Source organism: Heloderma suspectum, chromosome 2, assembly GCF_057233095.1.
Source record: "Heloderma suspectum isolate Gila_16-S chromosome 2, 16-S_ref, whole genome shotgun sequence".
NCBI classification, from domain to species: domain Eukaryota; kingdom Metazoa; phylum Chordata; class Lepidosauria; order Squamata; family Helodermatidae; genus Heloderma; species Heloderma suspectum.
Genome location: NC_139459.1, coordinates 166,024,599 through 166,047,851, shown reverse-complemented (window position 1 = coordinate 166,047,851; position 23,253 = coordinate 166,024,599). Strand labels below are relative to the sequence as shown.

Genomic DNA, 23,253 nt, shown 5'->3' with positions numbered 1-23,253 from the left:
ATGCATTAGGTCTGTACGCCTGCCTTGGTGGGCTGGGACTTCCTCGAGGGAAGCCACTCCTCTCGGCCCTTTCCTGGGTGGGTGTACAGGGCTTTCTGCTGCACTCTGGAGCTTTGCACGCCCACACATGTTGCCATGAAGAAAAAAGGTGCAGGGGCCTGCCCTTGCCCCAGCCAGGAGCACCACCTGTGCGCATGTCCTCACAGCTAGTTGTGCTGCTGGGAACCGAGGGTCCACGGGAAGAGAAGCATTTTTGGCCGCAGGTAGGTGGAAGGGGGTGCGTGTGTGTGTGGTGGTGGGGTTCTTGTTTTGCTTTACTAGCCATTCCAGGTGAAATCGAATGGCTGGTAAGGCCAGTCATCTAAGGAATACATCACCCTCGCCTTTCGGATTCTACAACTCTGCAGACTCCAACCCCCCTTTCCTTAACTGAAAAAAAATGTTTCACAGAGAACTCAAAAAGCAAAAGGTGGCAAGAGGAAGCATCACAAATCGGTCATATCTATTCAGATGCCCTTCATAACTATTTAGCAGTGATGTGTAGATGTCAGGGGGGAAATTTAGCAACACCAACAAAAGTTTAAACCTTACCTATATATAAAATTGAACAGAAATTGCGTGCTACCCTTTGCATATGCTATCATGAGCATCCCTTTACGTTCTTCCACCACATCTAATAGTTTAACAAGAAAAGATATTTTCTTTTCTTTTGCATTTTGTGGGTGCTGTTGCACTCATCTCCTGCTTGTGGGTTTCCCGTGGGCAGCTGGTCGGCCACTGTGTGAACAGAATGCTGGACGAGATGGACCCTTGGTTGATCCAGCACGGCTCTTCTTATGTTCTTATTAAACCAGCAGATGTTCCGTGTGTATTTCAATCACAAGATCTTCTTCGGGGGGGGAACAAGACTAGTAAAAGAACTACTTTTAAAAGCTCTGTAATTTTCTAAACATCTTCTCAAAGAACATTTGGCTAACTGATAATTGTACCTAATTGTTTAATTCTTTCTTTCTAGGTATCAATAGGGGTAAAAGTAAGAGCTTTTCTACATGGGGCTGTTAATCTGCTGTATTTATTTTTGGTTTCACTGCAGAATTGACATCCAAGCTGTACACAAAGAGAGTTTCCTTTCCTGTTTTCCCACTTCTTAACCTCTAGGTGGCACTGTGGTATAGAGGAATAGCACAAATACACAAGAGGAAATTGCACTTTCTTTCGCTTTCACAATTAAATGCCGCATTTTCCCTGCTGTAAAAAATACAATGCTGGTTAGACACAGAAGTGAAACTGGAGGGTCATGTTGTTGTCTAAAGAACCTGTAAACAACCATGACTAGGGAATGACAAGTGCATGATAAATGCCTCATGTAGAAAAGGCCTAAGGCTGCTTCCTGATGGGTGGCTCTTCATGCTAATAATCATTGCTCTTCCGCAGTAAGCAACAAGTGGAATTGCAACTCACTTTCCACACTACTAGGGATATTGCATCTCATCCTGCTACGTTCTGTACACACAAGTGGGCGTGACATAGCTGCTATGGATGGGAAATTCACCTGACTGGCTATTTGAAGCTCAGCACACGTTCATTATAACCTTTATAAGCACACGTTCATTATAAGATTTACAGTGGGTGGCATTTTATCACCCCATTATCGTATTGTTTAATCCATCTTGAAATGAAAAAAGAAAAAAGTTCAGCTATAATTTTCAAAAATATTTAAATATTAGTGAAATACCACTTAAATGAAAGAGTGCTAATGTGCTATAGAAAGGAAAGGTTCCTCTTGTGCAAGCACTGAGTCATTACTGACCCCTAGAGGGACGCCGCTTGCGCTGGCGTTTTCATGGCAGACTACAGCGGGGTGGTTTGCCATTGCCTTCCCCAGTCGTGAGTGACTACCTTTCCCCCAGCAAGCTGGGTCCTCATTTTACCGACCTTGGGAGGATGGAAGGCTGAGTCGACCTGAGCCGGCTACCCGAGACCCGGCTTCCGCTGGGATCAAACTCAGGTTGTGGGGAGAGTTTCGGTTGCATTACTGCCACCTACCACTCTGCACCACATGAGGCTCTAACATGTGCTATAATAACACTATAATGCTAATTTTAAAAAATGTGGGTGGGAGGAACCTTTCCAGTCACTGCCACTAATCATGTTGCTAAAATGGCAGTAACCAGAAAGTTACTGCCATGCGGATCTGTGATAGGTTCACTTTCCCAAGTCGCTTCCCATGTTGAAACCCCCCACCTCCATCACTGTCCGTTTAATAAGGCAGAAGGGTGGCATTAAGGGCACCTACACCCATGGAGATTGCACTAATCTTCTATTCTTCAGTGGGAGAGGCAGAAGACAGACATTCTGCAGTCTGTGGAAAGTTGGAAAAACCACAAAGAAAATGGAGGATGACCATGACTGGATGACAGTATGCTGTTGATGTGCCTTTAAAAAGTGTGTGAATAAAGCATGGCAATTCCATGCTAAATGCTTAGCATGGAAGCACCCCTAAAAGGAACACCACACAGTGGTTAATATAGTGCTACATTTATCCAGAAAAGCCTTTCTCCATAGCCAAGATTCTTCTAGAATGAATGCTCAGAACTGAGTTCCATTTAGCAAAGACCCTTTTCAATGCTAATGGAAAAGTTCCTGTTTGCAGGTTCAGAGTCATTATGTGTAAGGGGTTTTCTGAAAGTGAAATGTTTGAAATCCACTGTTGTAGCTTTTCCTTCTCTGGCTACTTTCTCATGTAGCCCAGAAAAGGATCCATATTTTGAAAACCCCTGCCTGTGATGTTCCTATGCTGCCTATATCTGATGTGTAAGTTTCTCCCCATAGGATTGCGCCCTGGGTACTTGTAAACCCCCAAACTCAGAGGCTTACAAGAATCCTATGCAGGGAGGGAGGCACTTTGTGCTGCATTTTAGCTAGATGGGTGATTTTGCCTGTCTAGTGGAGGATTCGGGGAGGGAAAGGGAAGGAGGCTGAGGTGGCAATAGGAAAAGGTGTAAGCCAGCCACCTTGGCCTCTTCCTCTCCACCTCCAGGAATGCTGCCTTTCCCCTGTCTCCACGCTCCATTTCTGGAGTGTGGAGAGGCAGCCAGCGCAATTCTCTCGGTGCCCACTACAAGGGGGAGGGGAGCATGGTTTCCTGGCTCTGAGTTCTGTCTAAGAATGTGGAGCCAGGAAACTGAAAAAATCCTATGTCCCCCAAACGTTGTCTGGGCTTTTCTAGATGAGGCTTTGAACCTGCCACTTTACCGCTACTCCTGCTTCTGGATTCATGGAGCTTGTCTACAAAAGGCATTTATCGTGCACTCGTCATTCCTTACTCTCATTTGTTTACAGGTTCTTCAGACAACGTAGTGACTCTCTAGTTTCATTTCTGTTTTTTAAAGCACTTTCCCGGGTTTTTTTAGAGCAGGGAAAATGGAGTATTATTTGTGAAAATGAAAGAAAACTGATTTTCCTATTGTGTAATTGTGTTTTTCCACTATAGCACAGAGCCACCTAGAGGTTATGTAGCAGAAAATCAGGAAAGGAAAAGCTTTTTGTGTATTGCTCAGTTCTCAATTCTGCAACATAACCAAAAGTGCATGCGTTAACAGCTGTGTGTAAAAAGCCTCTTTGTGGGATTAAGATTGGATCTGTACACATGCTTTCTTTGCCTTTTGTATATTCCGCTACATAACCTCTAGGTGATGCTGTGGTATAGCAGCATTGTGCAACTACACTAGCATTTCATTCCACCTTTCCCCCAAATGCCAGATTTTCCCCAGTCAAGATTTTCACCACCACCACCACCACCCTGCAAAAGTGCTTGAAAAGCAGGGAGAGGCCTCAGGGGATGACATTATCATCTAAAGCACCTGCAAGCTACTGTGACTGAGAAATGGTGAGCGCACAATAAAAGCCTTGTCTCCAAAAGCCCTGAAGCAGTGATGCAAATGTTGCAAGCCCTCACATCTGATGGAAGGATCTCCCATTTGGTTCCATCCACCAAAAAGAACATGTTGTTTTTAGTACATATATCCCCTTAAGATTCGTGTTCTCCTTTGTCCCTAGCTCTTTGCAGATGTTACTTACCACCCACCCCAAATGTCAGTGTATTTGCCTAAACATCTGCAAAGGGAGCAGTTGAACACACATTGGGACTCTTACGCAAGTGGGGAAGTATTCTCCAGGTGGTAACTTGAGGGGACAGATGAGGGCAGAAACTGATGTCTGAATGGTGCCGCAAGACTTTTTAAAGAACTGTCCCAAGCAGGACTGTGGGTCACCATTCAAGCTCCACTTCAGGCAGCAAAACATCTTGGGCTGGCACCACCTTTTCTCTGTTAGCTACCATCCTTTGTCACTCAGTTATTATGGAGAATTCAAACACCAAAATTATGAAATCGTTGCACTCCAGGTTTTCCTGTGCCATTCTCCCACATTTTTTCAGCCCCGGTTTGTGAAGATTTTTCTGACTTAGAACAGAATTGTAGGGCTACCCTGGCCAGTCTAGATGGACAGTTAGAATTCTCATTCAAAGCACACACCCCGCCCCCCAAATACTCCTTTACAGCACAAAAGGGAAAGTGCAGCATTAATGACATTGAATCTGAGAAAAGGGATGTGGAGAGGCAAAATCCATGAGGTGCATGGGGTGACATGGTGGTAGTGGTGGTGGTAGCGTGACTGTGATACTGTTATCCTGCTGAGCGCAGGATGTTCCCAGAGGAAGTCAGCAGTGGAGCAACTGCAAACTACAGTGTAAGGCAGAGGCCAGTCTGAGTGTGCCACATTCCCTTTGACACCGGGGCTGTTCACACAACTTGCTAACCCACACTCAGTGTTTAAGTGTGGGTTGTTTTGAACCGTGGGTTGTTTGTTGAACCGTAGGTTATCATGTTGTCTGAACGTAGCCAGGTTGGCTTGTTAATCATGCAGTCAGCTGCGGAGTGACTGCAAACTACAGTGTAAGGCAGAGGCCAGTCTGAGTGTGCCCCATTCCCTTTGATGCTCTGTGTGTGCGTGTGTGCGTGCGTGCGTGTGTGCGTGTGAGAGAGAGAGAGAGAGTGCGAAAGAAAGAGATGTATTTGGCAAGGAGGGGAGGAGAACTAGTAGAAATACTTCAGGAGCGGGGAACCCCTCCAGATGTTGTTGGAGTCCAATTCCCATCAGCACCAGCCAGCATGGCAAATGGTCAGGGATGATGGGTGTTATAGTCCAACAACATATGGATGGCTACAGGTTCCCTACCCCTGGACTACCTTATCCCTAATAATGGGCATAGTCCCAGAGCATAGTCTGAAGGCACATGAGGCAGCCAACGTGCTGAAGCTAAGCAGGTTTGGGTCTGGTCAGTGCTTGGAGGGGAGACCACCTGGGAACCTTATGTAGCCACCTTGAGTTCCATGATGGAAGAAAGGAAGGATATAAATGTAATAAAGTAAATAAATAAGTAAGTAAGTAAGTAAATAAATAATGACACTGGCTTGAGAAGGAGCAGGTGTAGAAACAGGTCAGGCCTAGGGTTCCTGTAACCCATGGGGCTGTAAACGGCACCCCCTTCCCATTCTTCCCTCTTCATAGCCTTGCTTTCTCATTGCACAGCAGCTCTCATAGCTCTTTCACCTGCTGAGGAAAGCACACGTGTATTCATGTCTCAAACAGCACTAGAGGCCTGGAGACAGAAACTGATCCAGCGGGAAGGGGTGTGTGTGTGTCCCAGGTCAATATTTTGGGGCTCGTGCACAGTGCAGGGAGGTGTTTCATTTGACGCGAGGAAGCAAGATGATGCGGTATTGCAGCAAAGGTCGATTTGTCAGAGTTGGGGGTATCTGGGAGATTTGCTGTCTGTGATTTGGTTTGCGGGGGAATTATAAATAACCAGGAACTTCCTGCAAGTTGCTTCAGCAGCCCTTTCTGACTACAGTGCCATTTCCCCATAAGCAGCCAACTTTCCCTTCCCTATCCTGCACTGGTTGGCCTCTCATGCCGGAGAAGGAGGACCAGGACAGTGTGTGTGTGTGTGTGTGTGTGTGTGTGTGTCTGTAAAATATCTTGGCCACAGAGAACGCAGGGTGGGATCGGTGAGAGGATTCTCCCAGACTAAAAAGCCCAGTGTGGGTGAGGGAGAGTCCCACAATCTTCTTCTGGCCCCAGATAAGAGTGGGAAGTCTGGGATATCCCCTTGCCCTTCCCCAGGTTTGTGCAACACATTAAAAAAATCATTGATGCATGAAAGCAGAATTGTGCTCCTAAAATTTACATTTTAGAAGTTAATTAAGTGGTCCCTTCCCTCCATTACTTTTCCAACAACTGCCATTCTCCCACCTACCCCTTGCTATGTCGCTGGGCACTGTGGATTTTCCAGCTGATTATGGAGCAGCAATCAGTCTGTCTGGGATATGAGAGACAGGAGAAAGAAAGAAGTTAATCAGTTAGATGTTGATTCAGTTTGCAGGTCGCCAGAGCAGATCACTTTAGCCAGTGGCACAGTAAATGGAACATGGGGTAAAACTGAAGTCAGGTCTGGCACCAGCAAGCAGCATACTTGGGCAAATGCTGGGGCCCCAACAGGGCCCCACTGCTGCAGCTTCTGGGTTGCGGCCACCACCACCATTGCTGATGTGGCTCAGTTGGGTGGTGGCAGGGACTGGAATGATGGTCAGGTCCACCAATTTAGGCTGCAATCCTATGCATGTTTAGGCAGGAAAATGTCTGTCTGGGGGTGACTGGGTGATGCTGGGAGTCGTAGGACTTTTTTCTGTCTAAACACGCATAGGATTGCATGCTTATTTATTTTATTTATTTCATTTCATTTTTATACCTCCCAGTAGCAAAGCTCTCTGGGTGGTTCACAAAACAAAACTTAACACCATAAAATACAATAAAAAATTAAGTTTAACAGAGAATAAAAACCAGGGTAAAAATCAGCAGCAGCGCAGAGATCTAAACATGCATATATTTTTTTTAATTGAAGGACTAAAAAGCCTAGGAAAATAAAAAGTCCTTCACTTGGCACTGAGAAGACCACAACGTAGGTTCCGGGTGAGCTTCTCTGGGGAGGGCATTCCACCACTGGGGTGCCACAACTGAAAAGGCCCTCTCCTTAGTCAGCCGCCTCACCTCATTGGGCAGGGGCACCAGGAGAAGGGCCTCTGCAGATGATTTGGGGGTGCAATGCTGAGTATAGCTCCAAGCGTGTGTAGCATACCATAACTCTCCAGCACCTCATCTTAATTTTGCCAGCCCAGCTCCTGATGTGTGTAGGTTGGGGGCAGGGCTGGCATAATAAAAAGATGGTGATGCTGCTGACACGTTGTTGGGCTTGGGCCTGGAGCTCTACGCAGTGCTGCTGTTGAGCCAGTGCTGCCACTGTGGCTTATGAAGTTGGACCTCTCTCTCTGGGGGTGGACCCTTCTCTCTCTGCTCTCAGAAAGGGAGATCTCCCAAATCCTTCAGCACCTGAGACACCCTCCCAGGGACCATAAGACTCCTGTCTGAGTAAGTAAAGAAAGGGAGCCATTTCCCCAAGATATTATTTGTGCATGAAGGATTTGCTGTTCCTATAAGGTACGAAGAAATGTTGTCCATTGTTAACATTTCTGAAGCCTTGTTATACCATCCCTGCGTACAGGGAAATTTTATATTTTTCGATATGGAAACAATGTTTAATTTTTACCATATATGCACCCCTTTACCTCTCCCTTTTTTTGCCTACACTCTTCTCCTCACACTTTCCCATCTTTGTCCCTTTCCTTTTTTCCTTCTTAAAAAAACCGGGCAAACCAAACTAGTGGTATTATTTCCTTGGGTTGGAACACAATCCAGTCATGGGTCGCAATCCTTCAGCACCTGAAGATCAATGGTCTGGATGAAATATTGTAAATTGTTGTGGTGATGGGCTTTGGGAGAGATTGGCTGTGCTACCCAGCAATATGGGGTGAATCTCCATGGCACCGCTTCTGTTCCACTCTCCATTTTCCTGTGCTTTTACAACACTTCAATCTTGCTTGTTTGGTGAAACAGTACTGCGTGTTATCCCATGGAGTACAAAACTGGTGCTGTGGAGATTTTCCGCGATGGTCACACGGTGCTTAAATGTGCTTTTTTGTGCTGCTTCTGGGCTGCTTCTGGGTGGAGTTTAGTGTCATCAGAGAACCTCCCCCACCAACCATGTATTCCATCCCCGACTCTTCCTATACTGTTCCCCCCACCCCACCCCATACATCCCTCTGATAGTCAGGCTGGTAGCACTGTTGGCTCACTATGCTTTTTATTTTTTGATAACTTTACCTAAATCGCATCATCACTGTAGTGATGTTCCTGCACCCCATTAAAGCACAATTTCGCTACATCGCATCCACAAATACAAGCAATGGCTTTCCCCTGCGTACCACCTCCCCATTCAAAATCTCAACCTTATGTTGTGTGTGGCATGTCATTTTCACCCTGCCTAAGTGCCCTCAGACTTTAGGGAAGGAGAGAGTCTTATAAATGTGCTATATTGAGTGAAGGACTCTCCTTCAACCCCTCCCTCTCCGTAGTAATAGAGTGACAATTTGTTATTGCACATTTTTTCTATCCCGCTCCATTCTTTTATGACCCAGTTGAGCTTTTAGGAGCTATTGGGGTTATGTGGGAATCTCCTTTGACCCCTCCCTCCCACTATAGAGACAATTCGCGATAGTGCATTTTCACTGTCCTGCACCCTCGTATTATGACAAAGTTTTTCAGAAGGGGAACTACATGCTTTCTGCTTGCTCGTGCAGAGGGCTCCCCTCCCCCCTCACAATATCCGCTGGGTGACATTTCGCTAGTTTGCATTTTCGCACATCACACACACCCCTCTTGCAGTTTATCCCTCCATTGCCCCCCATGATTCCTCCTCAGAATGAAGACTTCACATTTTAACACCATAGCATTTTAATGGTTTACCCAAAAGAAATATTGTTCCCAAGCAACTTCTGCGGATGATGGAGGTTAGAAGAAGAGAGATATCAACTACCAGACTGATGAAGTGAATTATTGTGAGCTCTGAACTCCAGAGTGCCTGGCTGAGAAATGGTGGGAACAATGGGGAAAAATGGCAGGAACAATGGGGAAAAATTGACACCTTTTGACCGGTGTCAGCGAGGTCACGGGCAGGTAAAAGACACACACATCCCGGGCAGGGCTCTCATACCGAAGTAAATGCGGGAGATGAGTCACAGAGCACCAGAAGTGTGGATAAGCCGATTTAAAGGAATAAAACGGACTAAAAGTAGTCTCAGAAACTCTAGCTTTTTATCAGAACACTCTGAGGTAGCTGCGGAATGGCCATGACATCATGTGCCCTGAATGGCTTCAAAATGCCCCCAATTCACAGCAAATACCTCATGGGAACAGAGTCTGAGCAGACAGCAAGGTCTTTGCCTGCCCTTCTAGAAAAGGTCAGGGCAAGGTGATGTGAGAAGAGGGGCAGACAAAGCTAAAGCCTGGAAACAGGAAAGAGGGTACTTTCAAAGGCAGCAGGACAAGGGAAGTGGGGCCTCAGGAAAGGGATGTTGCATTAGGGAGTGGTTTAAGGACGAGGCAAGACGTCAAAGCAGAATCAAGGCAGGAATCCCCACCTTGCTCCTGCTTAGTCAAATCCAGTTGTCCGGGTTTCCCCAGATGGCCCATGTATTTTAGATCTTTGCACTGCTGCTAGTTTTACTTTGGTTTTTATTTTTATTTTATACTATTTTAAATTTGTTACATTGTATTTCATTATGTTGCATTTTATGGTTTTAATTATTGTGAACCACCCAGGGAGCTTTGGCTATTGGGCGGCATAGAAATGTAATAAATAAATAAACAAACTGGCCCCTTCCCTGGCTTACAGCCAATCGTTGGTGGCTTCCTGGTTTTTGTGCAGTTTTCCCCCATTCTAAAAGCTTGAAATGCCTGTCCTAAGGCTTTACCGGCCGTAAATGCTTTAAGCTAAAATATGTGGGTATTTGTGTTGTTTTAGCGCCACCACCTTTGCCTTTGCTTTTGGCCTTGCCCCATTTTGCCTTGGTCCTGCCTACCGGGGCTGGCCTTATGGGTGGGTGAGCTGGGGGGTTTCCCAGGTCATCAAGCTGAGGGGGTGCCAAGCGGAGCTCAGTGGCTGTGGCCGGTTTTTTTTTTTTTTTTTAATGTACTGTCTGCACTGAGCCAGGGTGGCAAAAAGCAAGTGTCTAATCTTTTTTAACTACAAAAATGATCTTCCTTCAATGAGCTTTCAAGTATGCCTCTTTTCTAGTGTCCGCTTGGATGCAGGGCCCTGCTCTTTAGCTAGGCCTGCGGCCCAACTGTAAGGGAATCTAAACCAATTGCAGCACAGTAAAAACTTTCTTTACGGTTGGCCGGGCAGGCTTACGATTGGCCCAGGCCAAGTAGCCCCGGCTGCAGAGTCTGTTGTGAGGAGAGAAGGGACAGGGAAGGCCTTCCGGAGGGGTTCTGTGGCAGAGGAGGCGGCCTGTTCCAATCACAGGAAGAGGTTCAGGCCCGCCAGGTGAAGAGTCCGAGAAGTGACTGAAGGCGCAGCCAGAAGACCTGTGAGACTGAGCCCCAGGAAGCGGAAAGAAGCTCTGCCAGAAGGGGTTTGGGATTTGGAGGGGTACTCGGGAGAAGCACACCCCAATCTCTATTCCCCAGGTAAGAGAAAACAAAGCACGTCTATCATTCTGCTTGGTCCCAGGGCAAGGAGGAGCTGCAGGCGAGAATTCTCAGATGCAGTCTGTGCATGCAAGAATTCTCACATGTGGCTTTGGACACATCTGCAGGGGTCCTTGCAGGGGGCAGCAGCAGGGCCCCCAACATCACGCCTGCACCAGGCCCCATAAACCCTCTGGGTGGCCCTGCAAAGCTGACCAGAGCGGGGCAGGCACCAAAGGCACTCCTCGCCCAGGGCGCTATTTATCCTAGGGCTGGCCCTGCCACCCATCACTAGAATTCAGGCCCCAGGAGCTTCTTCAGGATTTAATCTGGCTAAAGAGGTTCAACAGCAAGATAAGTTCCCACTGGCCAGGCCCAGTTAGTACCCTAGTAGGTGGATTTTGCGTTAGCTAGGGCTATGTCTCTAGAGTGCAGTCCAGCCTTCCCCAACCTGGTGCCCTCCGGAAGTTTTGGACTCCAGTTCCCATCAGCCCCAGCTAGCATGGGCAATGGTCAGGAACGCTGGGAGTTGTAGTCCAACAAGATCTGGAGGGCACCAGGTTGGGGAAGGCTACTCTAGTCTAACACCATAAAACACTTGGTCAATAAAACTATAGCCACTAAATATAATAACCACTTAGGACTTTAACCACATTGGTACAAAGAAAGGCAGGTAATTACCACACCCCACCGTTGGCTTGTTCAGGGCTGGCTTTGTATTGTGGAGAGTCTGGAGCAGGCTGCTCTTGGTGGGTCCCCCTAGCACTGACCAGCAAACCCCCCCCCATGCCTGCCTCTACTTGCCCCCTTCTGGTGGCAGCACTACTGCAGACGTCAGCCTTGCTCAGGCATGGGTGGGACCCACATGGTCGCTCGGTTGGTTCCCAACCCATTCCAGTTCCGCCACCATCATTGGGCAAGCCTTCAAAAGAGCACGATGGGGAGGCTGGTTGTTACAGCAGCACTGCCAGTGGGCCCAAGGGGCTGCGGGCACTGGGAGATCCAGGTAAGGCATCAGCTGCACTGGGCCCTGCTGCAGCAACTGGGCCCTGGCAAATAGCTCTGGGTGCTGGATGCTGGGGCCTGGGCTTCTTGCTCAGAATTTCCTATATGGTAAGCCTCACCCTCCGTAGTCCAAGAGGCCATTAAAAGTTCCTGGTCCTAGAAAACTCTCATCCAGCTCTCCAGTTCCATGCCCCTCTTAATAATGGGTCTCCTCTGGGCCTCATACATATTATAACTAGTGCCAGCTACAGTTTTTGCAGGGCCACCGGGCAAGACACCCTCAAAGGACCCCCTTCCTCAGTGAGTCTGCCTTGTCACCGCTGCCCTTGCTCCTCATCCTGTTTCTCATCACGGCCAGCACTTGCTCACTTGCTTGGCAGGCACAGAGCCAGGGAGCAAGTGGGCGGTGGCATCTCCTCCTCATCACTGCCGCTGCTGTCTGGACAGAATGAGAGGCAGGTCAGGTGAAGAAGCAGGTTGCCGTGGTGAAGGAGAGGAGCATCTCCAGGGGGTTCTTGTCAATGGGCCTCTGCTGGGGCATAGGCTCTTGGCAGGTACCTACACTTGACATGGGCCTTGATTAGAACCCCCTAAAAACTGATGAGATGTACATGCACTGATAGAAGGTGGTGCACAGAAGACCGTAGATTCTGGGGTGGAAAAACACCCCTGCTAATTGTAGTTTCCTGGCTGGAACAGTTTCATTTTATAATTAGTAGTATTTGCTCAGCTATTTCCCCTGGTTAATCAACTGTGACTTTCAGCTGAAGTCTTGAGGTTTGCTCAGCTAAGACCTGATTCATACTTGTAACCACAATGTGGGAGCTTCTTGGAATGGAATATTGAGGGAGAGGGTGTGTGTGGGTGCCTGTCCCTCCTGGACATGTTCCAGACAACTTCCCTGAAGATTCAGCTTTAATTGAGAAAACAGAAAGCCCCTCACCAAATGAAGGAAAATGTGCAGGCAGTATTCTGCTCTAGAAGTAGAACACCTCTTTACAACTTCCAGTATTTTCCACTTATTTATCAGTATGAGATTTTTTTGGAAAGTACAGCTAGAGCAAAATGCGGCAGCTGGACTCCTGTCAGGAGTGTGCTTTGTAGGCCACATTACGCCAGTCTTGGAACAACATCATGGGCTCCCAGTTTGTTTCCAGGCCGTTTTGGGGCCAGGATGTCTGAAAGACCACCTCCTTCCATATGAAGATGGTGGTGCTACCAGGCCTCTATGTGGAAACACCCTTAGTAACTGAACACAGGGTTGATTTTGGTGTTGTGTTAACAGAATTAAATACATGTGTGCTATTATAAATTTCAGACAGCACTGCCAAAACGTGTTTAATGCTTTCTCTTGCATATGTCCTGAGAATATTTCCACATTTGAACATCTCATGTCATCTCCAAGAAGACAAGTTAGATTACCTACTTTAAAAACATTAAGAACGGACTCCTTCCGTTCTTTACACACAACCTTTAAGTAAGCAGTTTTCAAAGAGGTTTGCATGGTAAACTTGGGCAAAAATTTAAACATTCCAACCTTCTTAATTCTAAAGTGTTCACAACTGTTTCATCTGTGCATTTCCTTGAATAGGACATTCCTTGAGTTGTGTAGCCAGGAGATACCATCTGCAGATGGAGTCTCCTGGCTCTTAGAATACTTGGTGAAGGAGGAGGGTAGAAGCAGCAAAAGTAGCTTTCAATAACATGCTCAGTTTCAATAACCAGAGATGCAACAAAATAAGGAAGAGCAAATTGTTTCCCTGCCTTGCCTAGAGAAAACGTATCTTACCTCGAGAAAGGCTTTTTGTGCTAGTTGTTGAGATTTAGAGCAGGAGTGGGCAACCTGGTACCCTCCAGATGTTTTGGACTATAACTTCCATAATCCCTTACCACTGGCCAAGCTGGTTGGAGCTAATGGGAGCTGTAGTCCAAAACATTTGGAGGGCACCAGGTTACCCACGCTGGGGTTTAGGGGGTAGATATTAAATCTGGACATTTTGTGCTCACTCTGCGATCTTGAGCTGTTTCGGGACGGAATTCTGCTTTTCTCCCAGAAACATTTCCCCCGTAACATACTGTCATCCATTTTAAGAAGCTTATAGTAATATATACATGACAGCATGAGAATATGGAACCAGTTTCTAAGGCACTTTGAGGATGACATTGCTCGTATCTACACAGAACATGATGCCATTACTGATACAATTCCAATGGAGGTGTCCAGAGCCCCGTCTATTCTAGTTGTTTGGGATCAGTTTCAGCTAACGCAGGCTGCGGATGTGGCTGACCAGCTGTATTCTTGATTCTTGCCCATCTTGGCTATTAACAGCTAGCCGGGGGAGATTGACTGGATGGGACAAAGTGGTGGCCAATACCTCCTTGCTAGGGGAGGTGCTGTCCACTCATTAAGAAACCTTCTTTGAACCTGGGAGATGTTAGCAACTGTCGTGTTTCCACGACAACGGAAGGAGAAGCTAGTGGAGGAGTACCGGATTTTTTTTTAAGGAATCGGCTCTGCTGTGAGCAGGGTTCCACAAGCAGATTATCTGCAGCAGTAAAAATTGCTTCACAGAACATAATTCCTGGTGGGGGTGGGGGTGGGGGTTGGAGTGAACCTCATCTGACTGGCAGGGGCTGCTCAACCAATAAGAGAGGCTTCCCCACCTCCCTCCCTTTCTCCTGAAAGTCCAGATGCACCTGCACTGAGCAGAAAGCCAGTTACTTCCAAGTAGACACACATATGCATGTGCTGGGAAAGAGAGCAGTAAGCACAAAGACAGAAACCAATCCCCATTTTAACCCACAGGATCTCTACGACGAAGGGTGGAAGTAGTTTCTTCCTAATGCAGTAAACCAAACGAAGGAGAATCAGAGCCTCGAGATCAGGCTTTAAACTGTGCCATGTCAATTGAGGGGCATCTCTGTAAGTTCTGTGGGCATTCAGAGGGCAAGCCTCATTCAGCATCCTGGGAGGAAACGACTGGGTCATGGTGAAAGGCACACCCCTGGGCAGGGCTAGCATACCAGAGGTCAATGCGGGGGTTGGGGCACACAGCAAGTATACTGGGGAGAACCCGACTTGAGGAAAAGAATCGGAGTTTAAGCACTTTCAGGAAATCCGATTTTTCCCTGATAAGCTCTGGGGTGGTCACTGAATGGCCACCAAGTCAGGTACCCCTAACGACCTCCGCACGCAGCCAGTTTGGAGTAAACCACTTGTGGAAAACTGGCCCCTGGTCAGCCAACCACAGTGGCTAAGAGACATTTCAGGCTTGCTACCTAAGACAACTATGGGTTTAAGTCAACTTAAATAATATTAGGATGGAAATGAGAAAACCTTTCATTTCCCTTAGGGGGGTGAAGTCCAGGCACAATCTCCCAAGAAGATCTTGGCTGAGATAAACTAGTTTTATGGAGCTTTAGTATACATATTTGTGTGGCGCAGCATCTAATTGTGTCCATGCGGCGGATGAAAGGAATAAAACAGAGACACCAACTTAAATGGGTTATTAAATTGGCCACAACTTTATTAATTTTGAGTAGAATTGGCGGAGGCACTGGATCCTGCCATTGGGCAGCCCAACTGCTGTCCGATTTTCCTTCCTGGCCCGACTGCCAGGAGCGTTGGTGGTGGGTGAAAGGGTCAGAGGCCCACCACGGCGCAGACTGCTAACATGAACCCCTTTCCTCCACCCTGGATGTGGCACTCTTACAGCCACCATGCTGGCTGGTCTTGGTACCACACCCACCCAGATCCCTTAAGGGGATCCCGCCACAGGGAAGCGGGAAGCCCAATCCTGCTCTCCCTCCCAAATTGATCCAGCCCAATGCCTATCACTTCCCCCCACAAAGTTGTGACATAAATACAATTCTACCAAGAGAGCATACAAATACGTAGTTCAACGTATTTTCACACAAACTGCACTTGCAATGAGGAAGGCAAAAGCCTTGCCCCCCCCTTTCTTGCCAATAAAATTCCTTCCCAGCCCCGTTAACTGGCGACTGACTTCTGTCCACTACAAGATCTACTATTACCAGGTGTGGGTGGGGAAGCTGGCAACAGCAATGCCACTAGGGATGTATGAAATGACTTACCTGTTTCGTTCCGTGACATCCACGGTTGGGGGGAAGCGCTCCGTCCCTCCCCCTGAAATCCTCGCTGGCCAACTCCACTCTGCAGAGCTGCCGGCTGGGGCCGCCCGCAGCGACATCTGGCCGCTGCTGGGCTGCGCAGGGACACAAATGGTGGCCGCCGTAGCCGCCACCATTTGTGTTCTTTTTTTGCTGTGATAGGCTACATACATATTTACGTAGCCTATCACGGCCTCCGCAGGGATGCAGACACGGCTGCCATTCGCAAAGCAGCATGAACGGCACCAGGTAGGTGTTCCGTTTTGTGTGACTTTCGCGGGCGGGGGGGCTTCGTTCCGCCACGGATTGGGGGGGGCCAAATGCCAGTGCATTCAGCCTCACTGAGATCCGTGGCAGAATTCTCCGCCATCCCTAAATGCCACCAGCCAACACACAAGGCCCCACTCTTTCATGAGCCCAGGCACACCAGAGAGGGAACTGTCTGCCGCTGTTCTCATTTAGCTCGTCTCCTCATAGCCATACCCCAGCCAAGCCAATCAACCGCTCGATTGGTTCGGTGATATTGGGCTGCAGGGAAGCGACGGATGAAAGGAACAACACAGAGACACCAACTTAAATGGGTTATTGGCCACAACTTTATTAATTTTGAATAGGATTGGCGGAGGCATTGGATCCTGCAATTGGGCAGCCCAACTGCTGTCCGATTTTCCTTCCTGGCCCGCCTGCCAGGAGCGTTGGTGGTGGGTGGAAAGGTCAGAGGCCCACCGTGGCGCAGACTGCTAACATGAACCCTTTTCCTCCACCCAGGATGTGGCACGCTTGCAGCCACCATGCCGGCCTGGTCTTGGTGCCGCACCCATCCAGATCCCTTAAGGGGATCCTGCCACAGGGAAGCGGGGAGCCTACTCCTGCTCTCGCACCCAAATTGATCCAGTGCAATGCCTATCACGCCACAAGAGGTGGGTGTGTCTTACCATTCCCCCCGCCTTGCCACCAGCCTATTCTAGCTGTAGCCAATTTTTGATGCCATATCGGATATCATCTAACCGGAGCTGATTGCCCATGTCGGAGAGGTGCACGTCATCTGGCCTGTACCGCTCTTCCTGGCTAAATGAGATGCTGCAGTGCCCACCTTGGGCTTCCATGAAACGCCTCATGGCCTTGTTCATTTTCCTTCTGGCCACATCTACTTTGCTGGGTCTTCGGCCCACCTCCAGATGCACTCCCCAGCAGTTCTGACCATAATATGGTCACACCTGGCAGATGCTGCTGCACCTCCAGGATGTCTCTCTGAGCCACGTTGCTCAAATCAAGCCCTTTATGTGCCCCCAGATTGTTCTCACCCAATTGTATGACAGTGGCATCAGGATGGCTATGTGTTGCGTGTCCATTGGTTTCAGTTTGGTCCAGAGCATGCCCCTCCTGCACAGCCAGGTCAGCTTTATCCCTTGATGTAGGTCTAAGCTGATGCCCATTCCATTCTATAATGCATGCTGCCATGCTCAATGTACAGTGCTGTGCCCACAGATCCAGATTGATGTGGTGTTATGCTCCACAGCTATAAAACGCATAAAAGACTCTGTGGCAGCTTATCAAGTCTCCCTACTGGGTATACTGGAGTGTTTAGGTAAGAACAGCTATTTGTAATTCACATGTTTGGCTTTATTGTGGAAATTGTGTAAACAACTCAAAGCAAAGAAGAGAGGAATATGAGGCACTAGTAGAAAAGACCACCTCTGGAGGTGCAGCTCTTGAATACTGTGTAAATTCACAGTAAGGCCAGACTCTTTTATAGATAGGTCTGGCAGCCCAAAATAGACAGCGAGATGGAGAACTGGAGGATGTCATTGCACAAGTTCTCGAATTCTTTGTCCTGGCATTCGTCATGGTTTGGCCATCTCTCAATCCAAGTGTCCTTGCTAATTATGTAGTTGATACTGAAAAGGAGAGAGAGGAAGCTTTAAATCTTTGCCTCATAGACATATTGGTTAGCCTGGATGCTGTGGAGAAACCCACTAGAGGGCTGGACTGAATTGACAAGGACCATCTCTCAGCCATCATCTCCAGGGACTGTCATCTCTAAGGACCATAATCTCTAAGGACCATCTTTATATTTATGAAGATATAAAAGAACCATCTCTCAGCCAAGGACCACCTCTCAGCCATTTCACACATCTTGAACATGGCAGTTTTGTTTTGGCTGTATTATGGAGATGAAGCAAAATTATTTTGGTGGGAAGAGAATGGAGCAACCACCATTTGGTTTTTCTTTGAAAGCCCTGTTCCGAGGCGCTTTTTGAATTTTGGGAAATTGAAAATGGCTGCCACCATAAAAAAAAAAAAAAGCCATTCCATGCAACCCTGTTTTGAAACCTGAACTATTAGGGGAAAAAATTATGTTTGGATTTCTCTCTCTTAAAAAAAATAAGAATGTCTTCCAAAACATCCAAAGGCACTATATTCAGAAGTAGAACCCTAACGTTTAAAAGGCGCCTCATATAATCTTTTTTGGATGGTGCGGGGAGAATCAGAGATTAATAGTGTAATCCTATGCATGTTTAATTAGATGTAAGCCCCACTGAATTGAATCAGAGTTACTCTCAAGTAAAAGTGCTGAAGAATCAGCAAAACGATCCACATTAACAAAACCAGGGAGGGGCCACGTCAACGCTCATGATATTATAAACATACAAGCAAAGGGAATAAAAGGCCCTCTAACAGATCATATCATGAATATGGACTACGAAGACATTTCAGGGTTACTACCTAGCCAAATGTGGGTTCAGGTCAACTTAAATAAGGTTGGGATGAAATGAGAAAACCTTTCATTTCCCTTAGGAACAACCTCCCTAGAAGATCCTAATGGGGAGAAATACACTAGTTTTAAAATGGAGCTTAGAATGGGAGTGGGCAGAAAGTAGATCTCCAGATGTTTTGGACTTCAACTCCGAGTATTGCTGACAATTGGCCATGCTGCCAGGGGCTTCTGGGAGTTGAAGTCCAGAACATCTAGAGATCAATCTTCTGCCCAGCCCTGCTTTAGAATACAGACTGCATTATGCTTAATGAGGCAATTTGGAACTCTGCGTGTACATTGGCGTTACACCAGCACTCTGCACAGCAAGCACATTGTGTATTATGTGACATACTGTGAGGCTGAAGCACATGGGTGAAAGCTTTATATATTCCTTGAGAGGTGAAGGAGGGGAGCAACCACCAAGGTGGCATTAGCCACATCACTCCAGCTAGGTATAAAGGCGCCTTAGCATCATGGTTAACGTTAATTGACAGCCCCATCTATGTCTCAAGAAAACGTCAGCTGAAAACGTCACAAGGGATCCTCCGTGGCACCTGACAAATCTGTGGAAGAGCTACTAGTTTTATGTGACTTGTTTTCTTGGCTGATTGCTCTTGTGTTCAAATGGTAATGTTGTATGGCATTTCTTATATATTGTTAGGCGCTCCGTGGAACTGATGGTGGAAAAGGAAAGTATACATCTAATAAGTGGAATGAAATGAAATGAAATACGTACTCGCTTTTTGGGGTCCACATGTCATCGTTGGGACCCCAGATCAGATAGTCCATGTTCAGCTCCAGGTTCAGAGCTGCCCGGCATTTCAGCTGACTGATAAACATGCGGGGCTTGGCTTGTGGATTTGGGTCGCTCCCTGGAGGAATCAGGAAAAAAATCATAAATTTGAATCAGGGCTGTGAGCTTTTACTGGTCTAATTGAGAAACATGTTGAATAGTTGGTGGCCTGCAGGGATGGAACTGGTAGGCAGAAGACAGAAGGACGATCTTATTCTGATGCCATTTTGCCCCTAGTGTCTTAGGGTGCATGCAGACTAACTTAATTAGAGTGGTTAAGCTACTGTGGATCCACACTCATCACATTTGCTTCACACATACATTCTGCTCTGTTCTACTAGCTTCTAAGAGAAGCCAGCTGTGGTGCATAACACTGAGTGGCTGGTCCATGTGGCATCACAAAGCCTGTTCTCCACTTCCCCATCCCATCCCTAGAGCAATTTTTCAAGTTTTGAACACTGATAGTTGTATCCACTCATGCCGCTCTGCTGATGGGAGGCTCTTTAGTCCAGTGGTGGCTTCAGCGGAGGGAGGCAATTTTTTGCCAGGTCTCTCTCCCCACTGCAGCCCCCTCACCACCTCCCATTCTGCAAAGTGTTGTCCAACCCTCTGGCAGGAGAGATGGGAAATTGGTAAAAATCACCTCCCTCCCCGGGATAAGTCCTGGGGTATGTGTGTGTAGTTTTTCAAGCTACCAAAAATGTTTAATTGAGTAAACTTTCAAGGGGCTTGGATGGCAGGCACCTCGCCTAAAGTACGGTGGAGGGGTAAACAGGAAAAAGCAATCAGCATCGAATTCAAAGGCAAATGTGTGTGTGTCATTTGAGAAGAGAAACTAGGTGGAATCCAAGCTCACTACAGCAGGAAATAAACAACTGTAATTAGAAACATTAAAGATGGCCTGTCCTTTTAAAAATGCTTTGGTTTATTCCACTGTAAGTTCTCTCATATTTCCTTCCATAGCTCAAAAGGGACCTACAATGGAGGTCTGGCTGACTGATTGACAATTATGATGATACCGAATAATGGTGTGTTGCAGAAAATTCTGGGAAGTGTTCTACCATACCCATCCTGAGTAGGGATGTACGAAAGTCACTTACCTTTTTGCCAGTGTGATTCGTGGTGGAGGGGAGGCACTCCGTCCCTCCCCCCAAAATTCTGGCCAGGGGGGGAGGCACTCCGTCCCTCCCCCCTGAAATTCTGGCCGGGGCGGGAGGCGCTCTGTCCCTCCCCCCCGAAATTCTGGCCGGGGGGGGAGGCGCTCCGTCCCTCCCCCCCCGAATCCTGGCCGGCCGGCTCCGCAAATGGCGGCGCCATAGCCGCCGCTGTTTGCGTCCCTGCAGTCAGCCATGATAGGCTACGTAAATGTTTACGTAGCCTATCACGGCTGATTTAAAAGAAAAAAAAAACACGCGTACGCAAATGGCGGCGCCCATGGGCGCCGCCATTTGCGTTCCTTATTTTGACTCGTCTTAGTCTACGTAAACATTTACGTAGACTAAGACGGCGAAAATATGGGGAATGCAAATAGCGTAGACGCTACGCTATTTGCGTTCCCCTTATTTTCGCCCTCTTAGTCTACGTAAATGTTTACGTAGACTAAGATGTGTCAAAATAAGGAACGCAAATGGCGGCGCCCAAGGGCGCCGCCATTTACGTACGCGCGTTTTTTTTTCCTTTTAAATCAGCCGTGATAGGCTACGTAAACATTTACGTAGCCTATCACGGTATTTTTTAAAAATCTAGCCATGATAGGCTATGCAAATCTTTACGTAGCCTATCACTTTTTTTTTTTTACTGGAAATGGCAGCGGTGGTGCTGCCGGAGCCGCCACCACCATGAGATTCGCCCAAGGTAAGTCCCGTCCGGGGGGGGGGGGGGGGCAGACCGTTCCACCACCAATTTCGGGGGGCCGAATACGCTGGCATTCGGCCTCCCCAAGATTCGTTGTGAAATTCTCTGACATCCCTAATTCTGAGACAACTTTCTATGGCAGGGAAAGATTGACACTGTTAGGCATGCTGTATTTCTAGGAAGCTTCTGGAGAACCCCAGGATTCCCTTGAACACAGTATGAAAATCAATGACCTAAACTAGGGGAGCACAACCTGCAGCCCTCCATCACTCCCTGTGCACTGTGCAGAGCCACGGGGCCACCTGCCTACAGTTTCCCTTACTAGCACTAGCACTAGCCAGGGAAAGTCTGGGGTTTCCTTTGTCAGCACTAGTCTGGGAAACCCTTCCCTTATCTCCCGTCTCTGATGAGAGATCAGAAATAAGGGAAGGGTTCCCCTTGCTTGAGCTAGCACTAGCCAGGGAAAGCCTAGGGTTTCCTTTGCTAGCGCTGGCAAGGGAAATCCCACCCAGCAAGGGAAACCCTTGTATCACCATAAGCCGCCTTGGAAGGGCTTCTGCCCTGAAGGGTGGCCAAGAAATATTTTAAATAAATACACGTGTGTGCATGTCATGTGCACGAGTGCAGGGCCCTGGTCCCCTGGTGCTCCCCAATGATTGTGCACCCCTGACTTAGACTATTAAAACGGGAGTTATTTACAGCAAACATTCCTGCTTTTGGATCCAAGGTATGATTTCCTTTAGGAGGGAAATTCTCACCTGCTTTAATAATTTCCAGTACTTTCATGAAGTAGTTGTCATAACCATGTTCTTGTTCTATTCGAATCAGCTTGGTTTTGTATACTTAAAAACAAGAGAGTGGAAAGATACTAATTAAGCTGTTTGTATAATCATTGGTGCCACTGAAGTTTCAGGAGACCCCAAAAATGTTGTTACATTTTGACACTGGTAAATCCTGAGCCTGCTCCCTGATCCAGATTTCATCTTAGAATACATGAGTTGTGGTGGTGCACCTGAGACCCAACATAGGACAAGTGACCACAGAAAATGCCACCACAGATGAGTTTGTGTAGCAGCAGCTCACAAGGGAGGCACCCAGCTTTACCACGAGGAAATGCGAAATGGCCCTAGCTTTTGGTTACTACCATTAACATTCAGACACAGTCTCTGCCCCATTGACAGAGTTCAGCAATATAAACAATTACCATAATTCACGGTTGGCCGGCAGGCGAATTCAGTTCGCATCTGCAGATTGACAGCATTTTTTACCTTGTTGGTCAAGGAGCAGCTTTCTTTGGGAGAACAGCACAAAGAAAGAAAGAGAGCATGAGGACATGGAAGATCTCCCTTGCTCACCCCCTACGTCAACACCCTTTCTGCGATTGGTCTGCTGGGGTTGCTGGCTACCAAAGGAAACTCCCTCCCACATCAGTTCACCAAATGGAATTCATTTTCGGAGCCCTTGTGAATGTGTTAACATGTTTGCCAGCTCTAAAAATAAAATAAAATTTGGAGATTTTCGCTGTTGTGTAAGTCTTCCTCCCCAATATTTAGCCAAGCATCCCCGTATTCTTCTTTCCCACGTCAGCACTTAAATTTCAAGCTAGCAAACATTTTTTTTTAAAAAAAGGTTGCTTTACCTTATTCTAAAGTAGGGATGGTGGAGGAAAATAGGGATGGTAGAGGTCAGGTCCGCTGAGCTTTTGGCTGCTAGGCCCCCTGGACTCCGGTGCGCTTGTTTGCAAGCTGGCCCAGCGTGGCCTGTGTGAGTCATGCTGGCACTGCCATGCACAAACCCCTCGCACTCTCCTTGCTAATGCTGACACCAGCAAGTAGAGCATGAGGGGTTTGCGCAGATTAGGAAATCACCCAATCTGAGTATATGCGAAAATGGGAAGACAGGATGAAACACATCAGCTCCCTTGAATGCACAACTGGAAAATGCCTTCCAGTGAATCCTCAAAGGTTTGATTTCTCCACAGTTAAACAACACTCCATTTAAAACTTGGGCATCCTTGATGTTGAAGAACAAGGTGTAATCTTCACCAAGAGTAGAACATTGCATA

At 47.4% G+C, this 23,253-nt stretch overlaps 1 protein-coding gene and 1 long non-coding RNA gene across 3 annotated transcripts in view; one reads left to right on the top strand and one right to left on the bottom strand.

Annotated features, from left to right (window-relative positions):
* Positions 1-35: 35 nt before the first annotated feature.
* Positions 36-18,161, top strand: LOC146353125 (uncharacterized). Its single transcript, XR_014787984.1, has 3 exons — positions 36-263; positions 16,552-16,703; positions 17,724-18,161. It is a non-coding gene; the product is annotated as an uncharacterized LOC146353125 (long non-coding RNA).
* The window catches only part of LOC146353124 (A.superbus venom factor 1-like), a 139,396-nt gene continuing 132,501 nt past the window's right edge, over positions 16,359-23,253 (bottom strand). For both annotated transcript variants that reach the window (XM_084835752.1, XM_084835753.1), the window contains 4 exons: positions 22,393-22,479; positions 21,947-22,030; positions 19,278-19,413; positions 16,359-17,681 (listed from right to left, as the gene is read on the bottom strand). In XM_084835752.1, coding sequence (XP_084691878.1) covers positions 17,534-17,681; positions 19,278-19,413; positions 21,947-22,030; positions 22,393-22,479 — 455 coding nt within the window. In that variant the 3' untranslated portion in view covers positions 16,359-17,533. The remainder of the gene's footprint in view (positions 17,682-19,277; positions 19,414-21,946; positions 22,031-22,392; positions 22,480-23,253) is intronic.